The 20,571-nt window shown below is 31.9% G+C and overlaps 3 protein-coding genes across 4 annotated transcripts; 1 reads left to right on the top strand and 2 right to left on the bottom strand.

Annotated features, from left to right (window-relative positions):
• Positions 1 to 484: 484 nt before the first annotated feature.
• On the top strand, positions 485 to 1,671 carry LOC118061291 (transcription factor MYB114). Its single transcript, XM_035074721.2, has 3 exons — positions 485 to 775; positions 916 to 1,045; positions 1,197 to 1,671. The coding sequence occupies exons 1-3, from the start codon at positions 652 to 654 to the stop codon at positions 1,588 to 1,590; spliced, it is 648 nt and encodes a 215-aa protein (XP_034930612.1). The 5' UTR covers positions 485 to 651; the 3' UTR covers positions 1,591 to 1,671.
• An 8,217-nt stretch (positions 1,672 to 9,888) lies between these two features.
• Positions 9,889 to 12,092, bottom strand: LOC118061289 (carbonic anhydrase 2-like). Its single transcript, XM_035074719.2, has 9 exons — positions 11,924 to 12,092; positions 11,716 to 11,781; positions 11,223 to 11,336; positions 11,087 to 11,135; positions 10,899 to 11,015; positions 10,738 to 10,791; positions 10,547 to 10,632; positions 10,332 to 10,437; positions 9,889 to 10,245 (listed from the first exon to the last, which is right to left on the bottom strand). Exons 2-9 carry the CDS (start codon positions 11,769 to 11,771, stop codon positions 10,072 to 10,074), a joined length of 756 nt encoding a protein of 251 aa, XP_034930610.1. The 5' UTR covers positions 11,772 to 11,781; positions 11,924 to 12,092; the 3' UTR covers positions 9,889 to 10,071.
• A 1,686-nt stretch (positions 12,093 to 13,778) lies between these two features.
• LOC118061290 (carbonic anhydrase 2-like) lies at positions 13,779 to 16,119 on the bottom strand. 2 transcript variants are annotated; one of them, XM_035074720.2, is made up of 9 exons: positions 15,966 to 16,119; positions 15,638 to 15,703; positions 15,141 to 15,254; positions 15,005 to 15,053; positions 14,817 to 14,933; positions 14,656 to 14,709; positions 14,463 to 14,548; positions 14,245 to 14,350; positions 13,779 to 14,158 (listed from the first exon to the last, which is right to left on the bottom strand). In XM_035074720.2, exons 2-9 carry the CDS (start codon positions 15,691 to 15,693, stop codon positions 13,985 to 13,987), a joined length of 756 nt encoding a protein of 251 aa, XP_034930611.1. In that variant the 5' UTR covers positions 15,694 to 15,703; positions 15,966 to 16,119; the 3' UTR covers positions 13,779 to 13,984. The 2 variants fall into 2 exon arrangements, with proteins under 2 accessions (XP_034930611.1, XP_073260926.1); XM_073404825.1 differs by lacking the exon at positions 15,966 to 16,119 and adding an exon at positions 15,803 to 15,952.
• Between the last annotated feature and the right edge of the window lie 4,452 nt (positions 16,120 to 20,571).

Genomic DNA, 20,571 nt, shown 5'->3' on the forward strand with positions numbered 1-20,571 from the left:
ATTTTGTTATTATTGATGATTTTTAATTTTTTTTGATATATTTATGTTCGTTTTATCAATATCTTTTTAATAATACAATTAATAGTGTAATAAGAGTTTTGAAATGTCTTCAAATTTTATTTTTTTCTTTTCTTTTTAATAATAGCATGTATAAATTTTATTATTTCAATAATTTTTTTAATTGTGTTATTTTACTAAGATGTTTTAAAAAATTACTAATAAGAAAAAAAAGCCAATCTAAGGTGGCCTGGCCAAGAACATTTATAATTTGCTGTCGTTTATGAAACCAACAAGAGCCTATTTTCTTCATGTGGGTCAACTGGATGCCCATTAATAGTATTGTCGTTATGAACTTTGTCACTGTTCATGCCTCATAATTTCCACTGCTTCAAAAACTTGCCTAAAAAGCAATAATTTTTGGGAAGAAATCGTAGCCACCAAAACAATCACACAGTCTATCTATGACTAGTAGATAAGCAGAGCAGGCCTCCTTTTTTATGCATAGCCTCCATGTGTATAAACTATAAAATATTGAAGTAAAATTACTACTCCAGATTTCAAAACTTCTTTCTACCTGCCTCTCTTCGAAAAGGGTTTGTTAATAATTATAAATATCTCCATATTTACAGTAAACATTTTGCTGCAACAACAATGGAAGGAGCTGGGAGTAGTGAATATAGAAAAGCGTTTTGGACAGCGGAGGAAGATGGAATCTTGATGGATTACGTAAAGGCGCATGGCAAAGGGAAGTGGAATCGTGCAGCGAAAGTCACAGGCTAGCTAGAACTTCTTTTTTCTTTTTTTTTTCTTTTTTTCTTTTTTATCTTTCCATGTTGAAGGAATTGATGCTAGTTTTAGTGCTCGTGGCATGGTTTTTTTATCAGCTAAAAGATTTGAATGTTGTGGTTTAATTAGGCCTCAAGAGGAGTGGCAAAAGCTGCAGGTTAAGATGGATAAATTATCTAAGCCCTAGTGTTAAGCACGGGGGTTTCTCAGAGGAAGAAGATGACCTTATCATCCGGCTCCATAAGCTTCTTGGCAATAGGTTTCTCTTCATCTCTTATCAACGTTCCATAATTTTGAGTTAGCATTCTTCTGATTCATTTTTCCCTAGCTAAATGTAGGACTGGGCTTTGTTGTTTATTATTAAATACCAAATTAACAAATGTTCTTATACTTTCCCTTGTTTTATTTAGGTGGTCCTTAATTGCTGGTCGGGTCCCGGGAAGAACAGATAATCAAGTGAAGAATCATTGGAACACTCATTTAAGCAAGAAACTTGGAATCAAGAAGAGAAAGTGTAAAATTAGTGACTCTTCGTCAAAACTCTCCGAGAAATTAGAGGCTAATTTCCATATTAAATTAAGTTCAAATGATGAATCAATTCCTTGTAACAATAACACTACTGAAATTGAACTCCAAAATGTGATAGAAGGTAGTCATGAGAAGGCAAAAGAAATCAGTAGCACCCATGAGCCAACGATAAGGAATGACTGCTATGAGAATTTTTGGCTCTCTTATGATGATCCATATCTATGGATTCCTAGCTTAATGGAGCTTTCAGACGAGTCTCTTGGTTTTTTTATGTAAAGCTCCATTTTGTATTTCGACAAATCTCTTTTTAATAAGATAATTCTTCCTGTGAGGTAACTGGTTCACGCACGTGTTCACATATTTGATATCCTGAAATGAGATTCAAGATTTTCAGCCACTCAATGCCAATTTTTGCATAGTCTCAGCAACCTTATTTACAAATAAGGTAAAAGTGCACGTGGGGATTTGTCACCCGTTTTTTATGGCTGTACCCTACAAGAATTGAGAAATGCGTGGCCTTTTTAGAAGAAGCCACGCATTTCTTGTATTTTTAAGGATACAGAACTAAAAAAACAAATTATTTGTTCCTTAAAAAAAAATAAGGAACAAATTAATAACTTACTCTTCACCTTTAGAGCCTATTTGTTTTTATGTGTCTATTTAAAAAAAAATTATTTTTTTTATTTTTATTTACTTTAAATTAATATTTTTTTTAGTATTTTTAGATCTTTTAATGTGCTTGCTTGGTCCCTTAATTAATATCTTCATCTACTTGTAATGAAAACTTAGACTATTAAATCGGCTTTGAAATATTGGTTTGATGATTTGGATTGGTTTGGAATTACTGGGTCACTAATGTAACTGATATAATTCGACCAATTAAGGATTCAATTGCTTATGAAAGTGCTCCAGGATTGGACAAGAAGTAGCTGGCAAATTCCTGAAAATGCATCAACAAAAAGACTATGAATTTCTTGTTAGAATATTAAGTTATATACCAACAACAGTCAAGTGCAGTATCTACTAGTAGTTGATAAGAAGACAACAACCCTCAATTGATTTTGGTTTTTTTTTTTTTTTTGAATAAGGGAGTCACTACCTAGTATTATGATCACTAGGAACCCTAACTGGTCTTTCAGAAATTCTAAGGCAATGGATTGGTTGTGTAATGGAAAAGTATTAGCACCCCTAGTACGCCCTACCTAAAGTAAACTGCTTGGTGTTTGGTTTGTCTTATAATTGCTATGGTGTTGGTGTTCTCTTAATTAATTTTTTTAGGATAGGTTTGATATGATGAATGAATTTGGGTTCAAAGTCTAAAAACAAAAACCCTTGATCAATATGGATCATACATTTAGATATGTCTACAAAGTGCTAAGGAGAACCAATGCAGATCTCTTGAAATATGTGTTTGATTCAAACTAAATTTATTAAGATAGAAATCCAAGGAGATTCCATGTCATTTTTCCCTTAGTATTTCAAGAGTGTACGATTCATAAATTGCAAGGAGGAGAGACAAAAATTTAGAAATCTAAGAAAATTCAGGGCATTTTAAAAGCCTATTTTTGCGTTAGTGTTTCATACTCTCATGGCTCGTAAACCATGGGGTCAAAAATTAAAATATCCTCATTTCTAATCAAGGCTTCTTTTAAGGATGTGTGATGACTTATTATTCCTAGAAAATTATTTTGAATATTTACCACTTAGGGTTTCTTTATCCAAATATTAACAGTGAATAATAAGAAGTTATCCCCAATAATATTTTGGATATTCATCATTTTGAGATTTCTTTATCCAAACATTAACGATGAATAATATACGAATTCCCCCCAAAATAAAATTTTTTGTATTTTTTGAAATATTGGCCAACACCCTTTGAAATTTTACAAAAATGTTGTAAAATCCATAATGCAAGAAAATAATTTTTGTGTTTAAGAAATCCATGCTAAAACACATTTTTTTTAAACTTTGAATATATTTTTTTTTTAAAAAAGAGGAAATTTAAAAATATGTTAGGGTGTTGGTTGTATGCATTAAAACACACACACACACATATATATATATATATATATATAAACAAAGAGAGAGATTTATGGTTTTCTGGCATATTTATTTTAAGGTCTGTATTTTTTCTCGTATTTAGAATACCCCCATCCCCCCCCACACACATATATATATATATATATTAGGGTTTGGGTCTAGCTCGATCCATGTGGTTGGGCTGGACCCAGCTGTCCTAGCTAAGTCACTTACATAGACCAGTGACTCGGCTGCGCAAACAAATGCATCCTTAGTTACTGTTCAAGTGAATTATAATACACATGAATAGTAACAAAAGCATGCGCAGTAATTAAATTTTGCAAAACTGGAAAGAATGCAGGGCGCTTACCTGATAGCTGACGAGCAAAGACGATGATGTTGCAGTTCTTGTGCACGATCGGTTATCACTGATTCAGGAGACAGTGATGAATACTAGTAAAACTGGTGCTGGGCTCTATCTTTCTCTTCTTGCCGATGCTCTCTACAGAGATGGCGAAGACGATGATGATGGTGTGATGTGCTGGTGGAATGGATGTTATTCCCTCTGTGTTTTTTTGCTTTTTCTATGTTTTCTTGTGGGCTGCATTTCTCTCGTTGCTCTTCCTACCTCTCCCTTTGTCTCTTTTTCATTTCCCTTCCCTCTCTCCCCTGTTCTGCTTTCTATGCTCTCCTTGTCTATATTGTGCTCGTCCATTTTCCTTATCTCTTTGCTGGTTTCTTTTATATATGTTACTGTTAAGGACGGATGTCTACAATCATGGCTAAGAAGAAAACTGTTGTTGATGCTGGCTTGCATGTTCTCATGGTTATGGGAGTTGTTGATGATGTTGCTGCTAATCTTGACTGCAACGAACCCTAGGGATGGAGCTCACCGTTGGAGGAAATGCTATTGATGGCTGAGGATATGGAGTCCTGTTGTTGTCAACATAAACTAGCTTCACTATCGTGTTTCTCTTAAAAGGGAACCAGTCGTGAGGGACAGAGATGATGTTGTTGATGTGGCATAGAAAAGAAGTTCTTGTTGGACTAGAAGGAAGGAAAAAAAAAAAGAAAAACGAAGGCCTCTCCTGCAACACCGAATGACAACCTATATGGTGGCTTTTGAAGGTTAAAGGGGGTCCTCTTTTGCTGGGTTTGTGAGATGGGAAGATGGAGAGGCCGCTGTCGTTGAAGAGAGTGATCTCTGTTTTCTTTTTGAAGGGAGTGGGGTGGCTGCTCATTTTTTTTTTTATATAAAAAAAAAAACATGAAAAGGGTGGCTATGACTTCTTTGCTAGAGAGGATAGGGTTAGGGTTTTTTGTGTTTTCCCTTAATTTTTCTTGTCTCTCTGTCCCTCTCTTTTGCATATGGCTGGAGGTTTATTTATATAGAAAATCTCGACATGTGTTATTCAAGGAAATATTGCAATAATTATTGCAGAGATTGTCTTCAATAACCAACACCAATCAAATTCAATATATATGGTCTTCTATATTGCAGTAATTATTTTCTTAACATAGATATGATTCAGTACTTATCTCCTTGATATATTATTTCCTTGATATTAGCTAGAAATTATTATGACATTTTCGGATCCAATCCTTACTTTTTCAATTCCTTCAATGAAGCCAATTACTTTCCAAAGTTTACAATTGGTCTTTAATCAAGTCCCTTGAATCAGACCAACAAACTCAGGTCAGGATCCTTCACGCGGCATGGTTCTTTGCTTTCCTTATAAATATTCAAACATAAATATCTTGAGCTTCTGATATCAAAATTAGATGATTCAAAAACCCAAATTCATCTACGCGTACAAGTCTACAACTTTCATGAAAGATTCAGAGTGAGATAAATTCCTTTTGAAAAACATAATTGTAAAAACTCGAGCTGGAACATTTCTCACGGTAGGATTCTCTACTTTCTCATTAGATATTCACATGGAAATATCTTGAACTTCTGATATCAAAATCAGGAGATTCAAAAACCCAAATTCATCTACGCATATAGGTCTATAACTATGATGAAGGATTCAAAGTAAGATAAATTCGTTTTGAAGACCAGAATTTGGCTGCAATCTGGTTGGTCAAAAGAATCTTCTAATCTGATTCAGAAAACTGACAATGCCAAACATCCCAATCTGACTGAGATTCTGCCATAAGAAAATGAGCTCTAGGACCCAATAAAAGTGTAGGTCAATTCTTCAACATATCATGAGTGACAGAATATAATTGAGATGGTCAGATATTGTACAAAACCAAGTCAGAATCAGAGCCTATGTTAGAACAAAAAATTACGATAACGGCAAAACCAATTTTTTTAGTGCAAATTATGAGGGATTTATCCAACCTTAAAGACCAGATAAATAAGGAACGAATTTAGCAATATGAAGACTCATAATCAATCTAAGAAAACCTGACGATTTTGGCAGCAAATGGGAAGGTTAAAGAGAGCAAAAAACAGCTCAAACAAGGTTTGAAAAATATTTCTTTATTCTTTATTTTTGTCAATCTTCCAGCAAACATGATATAAATTCCTACACTCGGTTCAAATGAGGTATAGACCGTTTCTAGCATGCAGGGTCTAAAATTAAATAACAACACATGGGATCCTTGAACTGTTGAATTTTCCATATATATAGTTGTGCGTACCATTCTTTACTCTCGATCAGTCGAATAAATAAATCACTCACATTGAAAAGGGGCAAAATTAGAGGAAATGATTGTAATATTTATGGAAATCCTAGGGCTCTGCTGTGAAGCTATCAGAAAGCACCAAGACAATGAGATGCCTTGAAGGAGCCACCATGGCCATGTTCAAAAGGATTACATAACACATACGAGTGCTGCCAAAGAGAAAAACTATTTTACTATCGTATAATTCCCAGACAAACTAGATAATTCTTAGGAAATTAGTCCTGCATGCCACCCCCGTAGTGGGTTGCTAGCTTTCCCTGACTTCTTTTCACATTGCTATATATTCTTGCTTTTTATTTGTTTGAAGTTATTTTTTAAATAATTTTTTTATGTTAAAATTAATAAATAAACATTAATAATATTTTTTTTATTTTTTAAAAATTAATTTTAACATCAATACATTAAAATAATTTGAAAATAGTAAAAACATATTAATTTAAAATTAATAAAAAAATAAAAAAATTTAATTTTTTTAAAAATACCTTTACAACACAGAAATATATAAACCGTAGGTTGGATGCATTTTCAACAACATAATAATTAGCCATCATGGAAACAGGGGGAAAAAAGGGTAAAGGCTGGTGGGTTGAGTTTCAAAGGTTGGCCTGGTATCCGTAGGTTTTGGCAACTTTCCAGCCAAGATTCTCACCACCCAATCGAATTGCATTCACACAATCCATTAAAATGCACTTTATAGGGTACATATTTATTGTTCATATTACTTTATCTTCCAACTTTATTGATGGAGTTCTTATGTCAGAGCCACTAGAAAATTAATCGAAGAGCCTAATCCAAAAAGGTGTGAACTCTTTTTCAATGGTGGACTTGCTAGGAAACATGTCAATCTCTACTAATAATAACTTACTTGTAATATACTTTGAGTCAAAACTTTTTTTTTTCTTTCAATGTAAACAGAATATTCAGGCTGATATTCTACAATAAAAAAATAATAATTATTAATTTAAAATTTAGTGCTATATTTAATAAAATAAAATGAATATTAATAAATGCTAAAAGAATCTTAACACTAACTAAAAATATAAAAATATCCAATCATATGCTATAGGAAGACTTTTAGTTTTCTTAACTTAATTATACAACATAAATATTTTTTTATAAGAATTCTTTCTTTTTTATTACTTTAAATTCGATTGAAATAAAATAATTTGCTAGTAAAAGCTTTCCTTTTTCTTATTAATATCTTTTATTTTTTAAAAAAAATATAATATTTTTTCTCTATCATTTGATTTAAAAACAACTAAAAGAATTCATAAGATATAAGCACGAAAATCAAGAAAATTAAAATAAGAAAAAAAATAACATACCTCCTAACAAAAAAAAACCTCTTCTACTCTTTACTATGCTCATTTTTTTTTTGAAAATTTTCACTGGAATATTTGTTCCCCGACAACATATTATCATTATTTGAAAAGCAATTTCCAATTCTAAAAAAAAATAACACCCTAGTAATTTTTTGCACTAGCATATTAAGGAATGTAATAATAACAATATACTTTTATATTGTTGGGGGAATTCTTTAGAAATATGTTAGTTAACTCGACTTAATAACTGATCATCCTTGAAACATTTTTATATGAATCCTTGTCTAATATAGGATTTCAAACTTTATAATGTGGATATTAACATAATATGATATGATTGATTTGATATGTCTAAAGACAACATAAAAAATTGATAAACACGTGGTTTGATTTAAAAGAAATTCAAGACAACATTTTTTTTTTAATACTGTGAAAATGACATATAAGATTAATTGAAGTTAACTCGCTCAACTTGTGACCCGGATCATGGATCTTCCTAGATTTAATAAGTTATTTTCTTGGAAACTATTTTCCTATTTGATTATATGATAAAAATTCAATGATCTCATCATAACGATTAAAAAATAAAATATGATGGATTGTGCAAAAAGAATGATGGTTCAAGACCAAAGTAAAAATGAAATAGAATTTAATAAAATATAACAAAATCATTCTTTAATCTAGAAATTTAAAAGAAATCAAATGTATTATATTTTAAATTGTATAGTTTTAAAGAGTTTAAAAATGAACGGTTAGGAATTTTTTTATAAAAATACTAGACATTCAAGCATAGGTAGCCCAAAAATAAGCTCAAGCCTACATGCTTGAGTTGTTTTTTATTTCTCCTTCAAATTAGATAGACAATGTGTCATACATCTAATTTTTTTAAAAAAGAATTAAATGACGTGTCATTATCTTGTCTAGATTTCAGCTACCATAGAGGTGATCAGAAAATTAAGGATGTGTTTTTTAATCTATAAACCTATTTTTAACCCATCTTCATTTAAAAACATTGTTAGAACCTCCAAAAATCAATTTATCAATTCAAAAAATCTCAAAAACCAAGGTCTTTAATTTGTTTTATGGTCGAATCAAATATTTTAGGTTAACTGAATTGGGTCAACCCGATCAGGTCAAAGGGTTAAGACCCTATTCGGTTTGCAATCTTTTTACTAATGGGTATTTTTGTTTAAGGGTGTGTTTTGTAAATACTTCCTTAAACTTGTTTTGATAGTTTTATAACAAAGAAAAAATAGGTTTTTGCTAAATAAAAAATAATGAAAAAATATTTATTTTTTATTGCATACAGCCAAAAATACTTAACGTTATTTGAGCATTTTGTAAAAATCTAAAATACTTTGGCATGTTTTAGAAAGGGTGTTGTATAGATTTTATAACAAGTTTGTAAAGTTCCAAAGGATTTTGGTCTATATTTCAAAAATATTAAAAATTTATTTTTGGCAAGAGAATACATTAGTCACTTTTAATACAAGGATAAAAAAACCTACAAAAAAGTTAATTTTCAAAATATTATTAGGGATAATGATTTGTTATTACTCACCTTTAATACAAGGATTAAAAAAAACTTGTATGAAATTAATATCTAAAGTATTATTGGGAGTAATACAGCTCATTCACTCATAATATAAGAATAAAAAACTATAAGGAATTTTATCTGAAATATTATTTGGAATGACTCGATAGCTAAAAATTTCAAATTTATCTCAAAAAAAGCCTCAATGATTTGAGGATATTTTACCATTCCAGACCCGGTTCTTGACCTAGAAAACCAAAATTTATTCATCATAGCAAACCCGACATAGTAAGCTGATAGAAATAAAAACATCATCTGACCATAGTAAATAATACGAAAAAAAACAATGCAATATACCTTAGGTGAGACGTAATAAAGATACCAATATTTTTTCTTTACACAATCAGTCTCTTATCTGGAATCTCAAAAAGACTAACTAGTAATCATAATACTAGATGTTGACTCTTTTATCCAACCAAAGATCATCCAAAACATGCTCGAAAAGGGTCATCGAGACATCGCGCACCCACAAGGAGAGTATGCCACCTTGTATTAATTACATTCTAGTCTTTAATTTCTAAAATTTATTTACAATCAAGTCAAACTTTATTAATCATCTTATTTTAATTTCTGACCAATGGTTCTTATATGTGTGACCCATTAGATTCCTTAATAATTTGACCCAAATATCACTCACAGTCCTAAATAAAATAGGGATAAATAAATTAAACAAATTAATTTATTATCAATTCAATAATTGATTTATTTATATTTAAAAATCAAGTATAATCTCTATCAACATGTTATGAATCTCTAAATATTAAAAAAATTATAAATAATTTAACTTAATTTTTTTGTGACTAGATTTTCATTATAATCTCTATCAACATGTTATGATATATCAAATCAAATAGAGCCTCGCAATGATATGGTCACCTAAGTCCTTCAATTCCCCTGAAACAACATCTTTTAAGTGCAATGAAAACAACCAGACAAAACCAACTATTTATTCATTGTTGAAATTATTATTCAAGATGACAAATCTGCAACACAAGCTCCCATTATTGGATACACAGTGACAAGCACCACATGCTTAAAGGAAATCAAAGGGTGATGGAAACAACATAGATATTGTGATTTTATGTGGTTGAGGATCTTGAATCTTGATGGCGTAACGATGGACTTGACCTATTTGCAACACGTGGAGATGGGCGGCGTAACGGTGGACTTGACCTCCCAGAGCTGGAAACACCCTTTAACAAAATCAAAATAACCACCCCTCAGTGCTATGGCTCCCTCTGCCATCCTTTCTTGAACATATGGGTATGTCTGTAAGTTTATCAGTGATAAATTCACGGCCTCCTGCATAAAAGTGTTGCCTAAGCAAATTAATATCACCAGCTTCATTTCAGCTATTGATTGATCATAAAGTTTTCAATAATAATTACCTTTTCACATTTATGGATCTGTTCACAAAGTGGAAGATCCCCAAACTCAGCTTTGACCTTGGCCTTGGCAGGTAAACCGATTTTGACCCAGTCATCTACGAAGTCACTGCACATAAATTCATGAAATAATTCATTTGAATTTCCATCATTAATCATCACTTCTCCACATAACTCATTTTCTTTAAGGAAAGGAAAAAAAAACAAGAAAGCCATACTTAGCAGTCGAACCATCCTCCGGGTGAGTCATAAGCCTCTTTATCCCACCACAGCGACTATGTCCAATGACCAAGATGTTTTCTACCTGTCAAACTCTCTTGTAGTTAGCAATCAGGAATTCCTCTAATAAAATTGATGTATAAAGAAAGAAAAAAAAGTGTTCAGGAGTTTAAGATGAACGTAAATTTACCTCCAGAGTCGCCACAGCATATTCAATAGTTGCTCCAACTCCAGAGTATCTCAACTGTGTGCCAGACCACCATATCAGTTACATAATACATGCATGAATCATTGAGAATAAACGTAGATTAACTACTCAGAAATAAGATTTCAGAATTCAGTTCTTGAGACCTGGTTAAATGCAGGAACCAGGTTAGCAATGTTGCGGACCATGAAGGCCTCACCAGGTTGGAAGTCCAGGACGTGAGAAGGGCTAACCCGGGAATCAGAGCATGCGAAAACCAGAAACTGCATCATGGGATTATCTTAATAATCGTTTGATTTAATTAGTGATTATACACCGAGAAATTAAACATTACCTTGGGGGACTGGCCTTTTGCAAGTTCACGGTACAACTCTGGATACTTGCTGCAAGAGTAAATATCCAAGGAATTAATAATCATAAAACCATATATATATAGCTATTGATCTTATGGTTGAGTTGCATTATCGTACTCAAATCTGGTGGTCTTGAAGCGATGAAACCCATCCAGAATTCTTCCAACCGGATCACAGTCATCCTTCTCAATTTTTGCCTCAACCTCCTTGTTCAACTGGTCATCCTTCTCACTGCAAGCAAGATAATAATTATATATAACCCTCGCAGAAGTTTTAGCCCTTGAATCCATTGACAATCTTCAGTTTTTGAACAAAATTGGAGATTTAATTAGATATTTGTGTCGAACCAAACCAAGTAGGGTTACGGTTCATTTTTCAAGCGAGACAAACACACGACACTTAGGCAGTCATGTGTTTATTAACTTAGCTCCCTGAACTTTTGGTTAAATTGTAATTAATCCCTTCGCAAGTTTATTTGATCAACCAGTCCTTGAACAAATCAGTTTCAATTACTTTTTACCTTTCTGACTTATAATCCAATTTGGCTCGAGGATTATACACACTTTTACTCTTAATTCAACCAACATAAAAGGATTAAAAAGAACATTACTTATCAAGAAGCTTCTTCGATCCTTCAATAGCTCCTTCATGTGACAGATTACTCATGTCTGTATACCTAAACGAAATCAAAATAAATAAATAAATAAACATTTTTATATTAAAGAAGCACTACTCAATCATAAAAAGTTGAAGCATAGGTTACACTTGTCAACAAAAAGAGAGGGCAAAAAAATGAAGAAGAGGAGGAGGAGGAAGACCTTTTGCTAGCTAGGAAATGGAAAGTTGTCGATTGAATGTATATTGATATTCACGAGACAACTTGGGCACAATTTTGCAGCAAAATCAAGTTCTTATTTATAAGCAAGGTGCAGCATACATGTTGATTTCCTCGGGTGAGAGAATACTTGACAAAACAACATTATTGTTTAGAAGTAATATTTACAAACGTTTAACACACATTGACGTGAGTTTATAGTCAAAATGCTTGCGTGCTTGTTGGTTCACTAAGAATTAATTATAAGCATGTGAACGTCGTACATTTCCTTGACGTTGTCTTAATAATAGAGTAGAATGAATAAATTAAAACCCTACGGTCATCAATTCAGCCTCCTCCCACCCCACGATAGCTACACACCAATCCCAATTCAGCTCGGTGTATATAGGTTGACGAAATTAACCGAGAAAAGTAGTGGCAATCTTTTTGCTAATGGGTATTTTTGTTTAAGGGTATGTTTTGCAAACACTTTCTTAGATTTGTTTTGACAGTTTTATAACAAAGAAAAATAGGTTTTTGCTTAATAAAAAAAATTAAAAAATATTTATTTTTTCTTGCATACAACCAAGAATACTTAACATTATTTGAGCATTTTTAAAAATCTAAAATACTGCAAGAAAGGGTGTTGCATATATTTTATAACAAGTTTGTAAAGTTCCAAATGATTTTGGCCTATATTTCAAAAATATTAAAAATTTATTTTTGGCAAGAGAATACATTTGTCACTTTTAATATAAGGATAAAAAAACCTACAAAAAAGTTAATTTCCAGAATATTATTAGGGATAATGATTTGTTATTACTCACCTTTAATATAAGGATTAAAAAACTTGTATGAGATTAATATCTAAAATATTATTAGGAGTAATATAGCTTATTCACTCATAATATAAGGATAAAAAACTACAAGAAATTTTATCTGAAATATTATTTAGAATAACTCAATAGCTAAAAATTTCAAGTTTATCTCGAAAAAAACCTCAATGATTTGAGGATATTTTACCATTCTAGACCAAGTTCTTAACCTAGAAAACCAGAGTTTGTTCTTCATAGCAAAACCATCATAGTAAGCTGATAGAAATAAAAACATCATCAGACCATAGTAAATAATGAAAAAAAAAAAAACAATACAACTGACCTCAGGTAAAACATAATAAAGGTACAAATACTTTTTCTTTACATAACCAGTCTCTTACCTAAAATCTCAAAAAGACTAGTTAGAAGTTCTAGTAATCATAATACTACGTGGTAACTCCTTTATCCAACTAAAGATCATCCAAAACATGCTCAAGAAGGGTCGCTGCGACGTCGCACACTCACGAGGAGAGTATGCCACTTTGTATTAATTATATTCTAGTCCTCAATTAATTCTAAAATTTATTTATAATCAAGTCATACTTGATTAATCATCTCATTTTAATTTCTGACTAATGGTTCTTATGTGTGTGACCCATTAGGTTCCTTAATAATTTGACCTAGATATAAATCACAATCCTAAATAAAATAAAAATAAATAAATTAAACAAATTAATTTATTATCAATTCAACAATTAATTGATATATATTTGAAAATCAAGTATAATGTCTATCAACATCTCATGATTCTTCAAATATTAGAAAAATCATAAATAATTTAACTTAATCCTTTTTTTACTAGATTCTCATTATAATTATTATCTTTTCATTAATAATATTTTAATTTAGATATTATAATATAGAATATATCTACTATATCAATTCAAATAGACCATCGCACCGATATGGTCACCTAAGTCCTTCAATTCCCCTGAATAACAACATCTTTTGAGTGCAATGAAAATAACCAGACAAAACCAGCTATTTATTCAAGGAGCTGCCCAGCTTTTATTCATTCTTGAAATTATTATTCAAGATGACAAATCTGCAACACTAGCTCCCATTATTTGATACACAGTGACAAGCACCACATGCTTAAAGGAAATCAAAGGGTGATGGAAACAACATAGATATTGTGATTTTATGTGGTTGAGGATCTTGAATCTTGATGGCGTAACGATGGACTTGACCTATTTGCAACACGTGGAGATGGGTGGCGTAACGGTGGACTTGACCTCCCAGAGCTGGAAACACCCTTTAACAAAATCATAATAACCACCCCTCAGTGCTAGAGCTCCCTCTGCCATCCTTTCTTGAACATATGGGTATGTCTGTAAGTTTATCAGTGATAAATTCACGGCCTCCTGCATAAGAGTGTTACCTAAACAAATTAATATCACCAGCTTCATTTCAGCCATTGATTGATCACAAAGTTTTCAATAATAATTACCTTTTCACATTTATGGATCTGTTCAGGAAGTGGAAGATGCCCAAACTCAGCTTTGACCTTGGCCTTGGCAGGTAAACCGATTTTGACCCAATCATCTACGAAGTCACTGCACATAAATTCATGAAATAATTCATTTGAATTTCCATCATTAATCATCACTTCTCCACATAACTCATTTTCTTTAAGGAAAAAAAAAAAAAAAAACAAGAAAGCCATACTTAGCAGTCGAACCATCCTCCGGGAGAGTCATAAGCCTCTCTATCCCACCACAGCGACTATGTCCAATGACCAAGATGTTTTCTACCTGTCAAACTCTCTTGTAGTTAGCAATCAGGAATTCCTCTAATAAAATTGATGTATAAGGAAAGAAAAAAAAAAGTGTTCAGGAGTTTAAGATGAACGTAAATTTACCTCCAGAGTCACCACAGCATATTCAATAGTTGCTCCAACTCCAGAGTATCTCAGCTGTGTGCCAGACCACCATATCAGTTACATAATACATGCATGAATCATTGAGAATAAACGTAGATTAACTACTCAGAAATAAGATTTCATCATTGAGTTCTTGAGACCTGGTTAAATGCAGGAACCAGGTTAGCAATGTTGCGGACCATGAAGGCCTCACCAGGTTGGAAGTCCAGGACGTGAGAAGGGCTAACCCGGGAATCAGAGCATGCGAAAACCAGAAACTGCATCATGGAATTATCTTAATAATCTTTTGATTTAGTTAGTGATTATACACCGAGAAATTAAACGTTACCTTGGGGGACTGGCCTTCTGCAAGTTCACGGTACAACTCTGGATACTTGCTGCAAGAGTAAATATCCAAGGAATTAATAATCATAAAACCATATATATATAGCTATTGATCTTATGGTTGAGTTGCATTATCGTACTCAAATTTAGTGGTCTTGAAGCGATGGAACCCCTCCAGAATTCTTCCAACTGGATCACAGTCATCCTTCTCAGTTCTTGTCTCAACCTCCTTGTTCAACTGGTCATCCTTCTCACTGCAAGCAAGATAATAATTATATATAACCCTCGCAGAAGTTTTAGCTCTTGAATCCATTGACAATCTTCAGTTTTTGAACAAAATTGGAGATTTAATTAGATATTTGTGTAGAACCAAAACAAGTAGGGTTACGGTTCATTTTTCAAGCGAGACAAACACATGACACTTTGGCAGTCGTGTGTTTATTAACTTAGCTCCCTGAACTTTTGGTTAAATTATAATTAATCCCTTCGCAGGTTTATTTGATCAACCAGTCCTTGAACAAATCAGTTTCAATTACTTTTTACCTTTCTGACTTATAATCCAATTTTGCTCGAGGATTATACACACTTTTACTCTTAATTCAACCAACATAATTAAAATGATTAAAAAGAACATTACTTATCAAGAAGCTTCTTCGATCCTTCAATAGCTCCTTCATGTGACAGATTACTCATGTCTGTATACCTACACGAAATCAAAATAAATAAATAAATAAACATTTTTATATTAAAGAAGCACTACTCAATCATAAAAAATGATAATATAAAAAGAATAATAACATACAGAAAATTTTACAATTCTCTCTCAATGCAATGCACTCGATTGAATAGGCAAATCTAACAGAATATTGTAAACGATTTCTTGATACCAAACATAGGTTACACTTGTCAACAAAAAGAGAGGGCAAAAAAATGAAGAAGAAGAAGAGGAGGAGGAAGAGGAAGACCTTTTGCTAGCTAGGAAATGGAAAGTTGTCGATTGAATGTATATTGATAATATTCACGAGACAACTTGGGCACAATTTTGCAGCAAAATCAAGTTCTTATTTATAAGCAAGGTGCACAATACAAGTTGATTTCCTCAGGTGAGAGAATACTTGACTAAACAACATTATTGTTTAGAAGTAAATTTACAAACGTTTAACATACATTGACACGTTTATATTCAAAATGCTTGCGTGCTTGGTTAGTTCACTAAGAATTATAAGCATGTGAACGTCGTACAGTTCCTTGACGTTGTCTTAATAATAGAGTAGAATGAATAAATTAAAACCCTACGGTCATCAATTCAGCCCCCCACCCCACGCTAGCTACACACCAATCCCAATTCAGCTCGGTGTATATAAGTTGACGAAATTAACCGAGAAAATTAGTAGCAGGTAGGGAAAATATCCAAGGTTACCCCAAAAAACTAAATGCGTGAGCATTCTTCCAACATGTAAAAGTAAATAAGTAGTTAAGATTTTTTCAAAGACGTTTAACAACAGTCAATTTGCCTGATTGGCAGATCGTTTTTTGTATGAAAAATGCGACGAGGTCATCAGCAGCCTTGAATCGTCAATATAGTTAAGAATTTTTGACTGGTTGTCGGAACTTTATTTTATAACGGAGAACTTTAGTAACTCTCACCAATATAAAGGTTTCCTTCCGTAATTCAGTAAAATAGTTTCACAGAACATCTCAATCTAATAGTTTAAGCTGTTAGATGAGATTCCAAGATATAATTTATATTATTATCTAACACACCTATTCAAGTGAAAGTTTTTTGAACTTGAAACTTGCATAGAATTACATTATTTTATACTTAATTTTTATCAAATAAATAAAAATTGTGAGATTCAAACTCGTGACCACTTGATCATTAAAGTTTTGATACCATATTAAAAAATCATCTTAACCTAGTAGTTTAAACTATTAGATAAAAAATTATTTAAAACAATGAAATTGTAAAAAATTAAGGTTGGGAGACTAAAATAAAAGGAAAGATGGTGTTATTCGTCAACATCACGTGAAATTGTGAGACAATAGAATTGGCACCCGACTGCGATGAAAAATCACAGATGAATGGGAAATTTATTACAGTGTTTATGTCACAAGCTGCAACATGAGCTGCAAATACGGTGTGATATACTATGAATTTTTATGGGAAATAGATAAAAAAAAAAAAAAAAAGTTAGAAGATAATTACCTGGATAATTGAGTAATTAATAGATACATAGAAGATAATGGTTACTGCATATATATATATAAAAGAATGTGTACATAAGAAGTATATTATGGACATGAGATCGTGAACAAAACCCTGAAAAATAAAAGGTAATTATCAGTTGACATACAACCTTTAGATGATAATTTTTTATTACATGATACATGCAATGCATGAATACTTGACAAAACAACATTATAGTTTAGAAGTAATATTTACAAACGTTTAACATGCATTGATATTAACATCAGTTTATATTTAAAAGTGAAGGATACAAACAAAATTGAAAATGCTTGCGTGCTTGGTTAGTTCTCTAGGAATTATAAGCATGTGAAATGTATTATCTCAATAATAGAATGAATAAATTAACACCCTATGTATATAGGGGTACCTCATATTCAACCCTGAATAAATTCAACATTTTCTATCAAGAATCTACAATGATTTTAGATAAAAGAACTTAATTGAATATTTAAAACATATAGGTAGGTTGATGACGAAGCCGAGAAGAGTGGTAGCAGGTTGGGAACAAATATAAGGTTACCCAAAAAGCTAAATGCGTGGTAGAGAAACTCTAGTAAAGGAAAATGTAATGAGTGTAAAAGTAAATGATTAAAGAAACTCTAGTTAAGATTTTTTCTCAAAAACGTTTAACAACATTAATATTGCCTGGTTGGTTTGTATATATAGTGCAAAGATGTTTGTTCATGCATATCGTGTTTTATATGAAAAAAGCAACGAATTCATCAGTAGCTTCCGTCAATTTAGCTGGATTCAAGGTGATGAATGATATAAAAAAAAATGAGACGAATATAAAAGTTTTTATTTTTTATTATTTGAAAGTGTGGTAGTGATTATTTTTTAAAGTGTTTTTTATTTGAAAATGTATCAAAATAATATTTTATTTATTATTTAAAAATTATTTTTGATATCAGCATATCAAAATTATCTAAAAACACCAAAAAAATATTCATTTGAAGCAAATAAAAAAAATTTATTTTTTTAAAAAAATACTTTTAAAACACAAAAATAAACAAAATCATATTACATAAATTGATATCGAAGCATGTTAGTATGTTCAATGGACAAAGATATTGGCAACATCTTCTCACCATGCCATATGCAGAACTGGAATCCATTTAGAATATTGTGAGGACTTGACAGACAACATGAAGAACAACCTTATCACATGAATTTGAGGTGATGAATGAAATATATAAAAAAAGGAGACAAATATAAAAGTTTCCCTTACTTTTATTTTTAATATTAATTTAATAACTAGCCTGCATAAATTTAAACTATAGTAACAGATTATTGATCATTAGATCTTCATTGTCAGTTCTAATATCTCAATTTTAGTTTTTAGTTTTCAAATGTCAATTTAGCTAAATTAGTTTACCGGTTTGATTTTATGCATGTAACTATAATGTTTATTATTATTATTAGTTATTTTAAAAAGATTTATGTAGTTTAATGAATGTGTTTACTTTGTTAATAAATGCACGAACAGTTGCATAACTTGTGATCATGAGCAACTCTCACCAATATGGGCTGAGATTCCAACAATATAAAGGTTTTCCTTCGGCAATTGAGTAAAATGATTGACCTTCCTCTTCGTATTGGATGGACTCACAAATTAGATGAAGGTTAAGCTTAAGAAACCCTTAATTTGGTATCAAGATGTTTTAAAATGGTTAATGCTGGGAGTTAGCAAAGCGGAGAGTTAAAATTAAACCTTGAAAAGATTGGTTTTTCTTTTAGGTTTGTCATATCCAACATCGCGGTGGCTCTAAAAATTAGTATATAGAAAAAATGAATTTATGGCATCCTATATTTTAATGGGGAATGGTCTTGTTTAAGGAGTCGCCACCAAGTATTATGGTCACTAGGAACCTTAACTGGTCAACTGAGATTCTATGATACGGAACTGGTTACGTGAAAGGGAAGATATTATCACCCCTTAAACGTTCTGCCTGAGGTAGACTGCATCGTTGGTTTTGTCTTAAAATGTTAAATGTTTATTAGTTTACGCTATAATAATTTGCTTATAATATTCCTGACTCTGGTGTCAATGAATATTCAACTACGAATATTTCCAACTCTGGCATTGGTAAATATTACGTAGCTATAAAATAAATTTGATTCCCTACTCTAGCGCCAGTGAATAAATAAATAAATAAATATTTATTTTTACACATGAGTTACAATTCTAAAATAAAGTGCGGAAAAGCTGAATGAATTATCAGCTTAGTATGTATTGTATGTATAGATAATATACAGTGATTTGAGTTTTCAAAGAAGAGATAAGAAGATAAGAATACAAGATAACAAGCTAAACATACATCTTTATCTTGAGATAAACATGATCTCTTCTGTTACTAACAAAGCTTAACAGAAAGGAGAGATAAACATGATCTCATATGTTGCTAACAAGACTAACAGAAGGTTTATCTCTAACAGCCTCCTTGAAGCTGATGGGAAGATCATGAACCATCAGTTTGTCTCTAAGAAAAATGAAACGTGATGAAGAGAGTCCTTTAGTGAAGATGTCTGAGGGTTGTGCAGAGGTGGAGATATATTTAGCTTGTATATCTTTGTTAAAGATCTTCTCACGGATAAAATGATAATCCATCTCTATATGTTTTGTTCTAGCATGAAAAACAGGGTTAGAAGATAATGCTAAAGCACCAATATTGTCAACCCAAATGCAAGGTGTTGTAAGTAGAGATATATGAAGTTCTTTGAGTAACATTCTCAACCAGTAAAGTTCAGCCACTGTGTGTGCCATTGATCGATATTCAGCTTCGGTGCTTGATCTTGCCACCACGGATTGTTTCTTAGCAGTCCAAGAAATCAGACATGAGCCTAGATAAATGCAATATCCTGAGGTAGATTTCCTATCATCCGGATTACCAGCCCAGTCAGAGTCATAAAAACCATTGAGTTGAAGTGATCCCTTGTTAAATTGAAGACCAAACTGTAGAGTACCTTTTAGATATCTTAAAACCCTTTTGGCAGCTGTAAGATGAATATTTGTAGGACAATGAAGAAATTGACATAATTGATTGACACTGTAGGATATATCAGGTCTGGTCAATGTCAAATATTGAAGAGCTCCCACCATGCTTCTATATTCAGTAGGATCAGTAAGAGGATCACCTGAGAATTTTGAGAGTTTGGCACCTGATATGCATGGTGTTGGTGCAGGTTTAGCACCAGTCATTTTCATGCGATGTAGAAGATCAACAACATATTTTCCTTGGTGTAGATGCAAGCCATTTTCTGTCTTGGTTACCTGAATGCCTAAGAAATAAGACAGTTCCCCAAGATCCTTGACAGCAAATTCA

This window comes from Populus alba, chromosome 15, assembly GCF_005239225.2.
Source record: "Populus alba chromosome 15, ASM523922v2, whole genome shotgun sequence".
NCBI classification, from domain to species: domain Eukaryota; kingdom Viridiplantae; phylum Streptophyta; class Magnoliopsida; order Malpighiales; family Salicaceae; genus Populus; species Populus alba.

What these genes read in the sequence shown, in the direction of transcription:
- LOC118061291 (XM_035074721.2), top strand. Translation starts at nt 652, where the DNA reads ATGGAAGGAGCTGGGAGTAGTGAATATAGAAAAGCGTTTTGGACAGCG. An exon ending in TCGTGCAGCGAAAGTCACAG is followed by an intron (nt 776 to 915) that starts GCTAGCTAGAAC and finishes TGGTTTAATTAG; the next exon opens with GCCTCAAGAGGAGTGGCAAA. An exon ending in CATAAGCTTCTTGGCAATAG is followed by an intron (nt 1,046 to 1,196) that starts GTTTCTCTTCAT and finishes TGTTTTATTTAG; the next exon opens with GTGGTCCTTAATTGCTGGTC.
- LOC118061289 (XM_035074719.2), bottom strand. Translation starts at nt 11,771, where the DNA reads ATGAGTAATCTGTCACATGAAGGAGCTATTGAAGGATCGAAGAAGCTT. An exon ending in TTCAAGACCACCAGATTTGA is followed by an intron (nt 11,136 to 11,222) that starts GTACGATAATGC and finishes TTACTCTTGCAG; the next exon opens with CAAGTATCCAGAGTTGTACC. An exon ending in CAAAAGGCCAGTCCCCCAAG is followed by an intron (nt 11,016 to 11,086) that starts GTAATGTTTAAT and finishes CCCATGATGCAG; the next exon opens with TTTCTGGTTTTCGCATGCTC.
- LOC118061290 (XM_035074720.2), bottom strand. Translation starts at nt 15,693, where the DNA reads ATGAGTAATCTGTCACATGAAGGAGCTATTGAAGGATCGAAGAAGCTT. An exon ending in TCGAAGAAGCTTCTTGATAA is followed by an intron (nt 15,255 to 15,637) that starts GTAATGTTCTTT and finishes TCTTGCTTGCAG; the next exon opens with TGAGAAGGATGACCAGTTGA. An exon ending in TTCAAGACCACTAAATTTGA is followed by an intron (nt 15,054 to 15,140) that starts GTACGATAATGC and finishes TTACTCTTGCAG; the next exon opens with CAAGTATCCAGAGTTGTACC.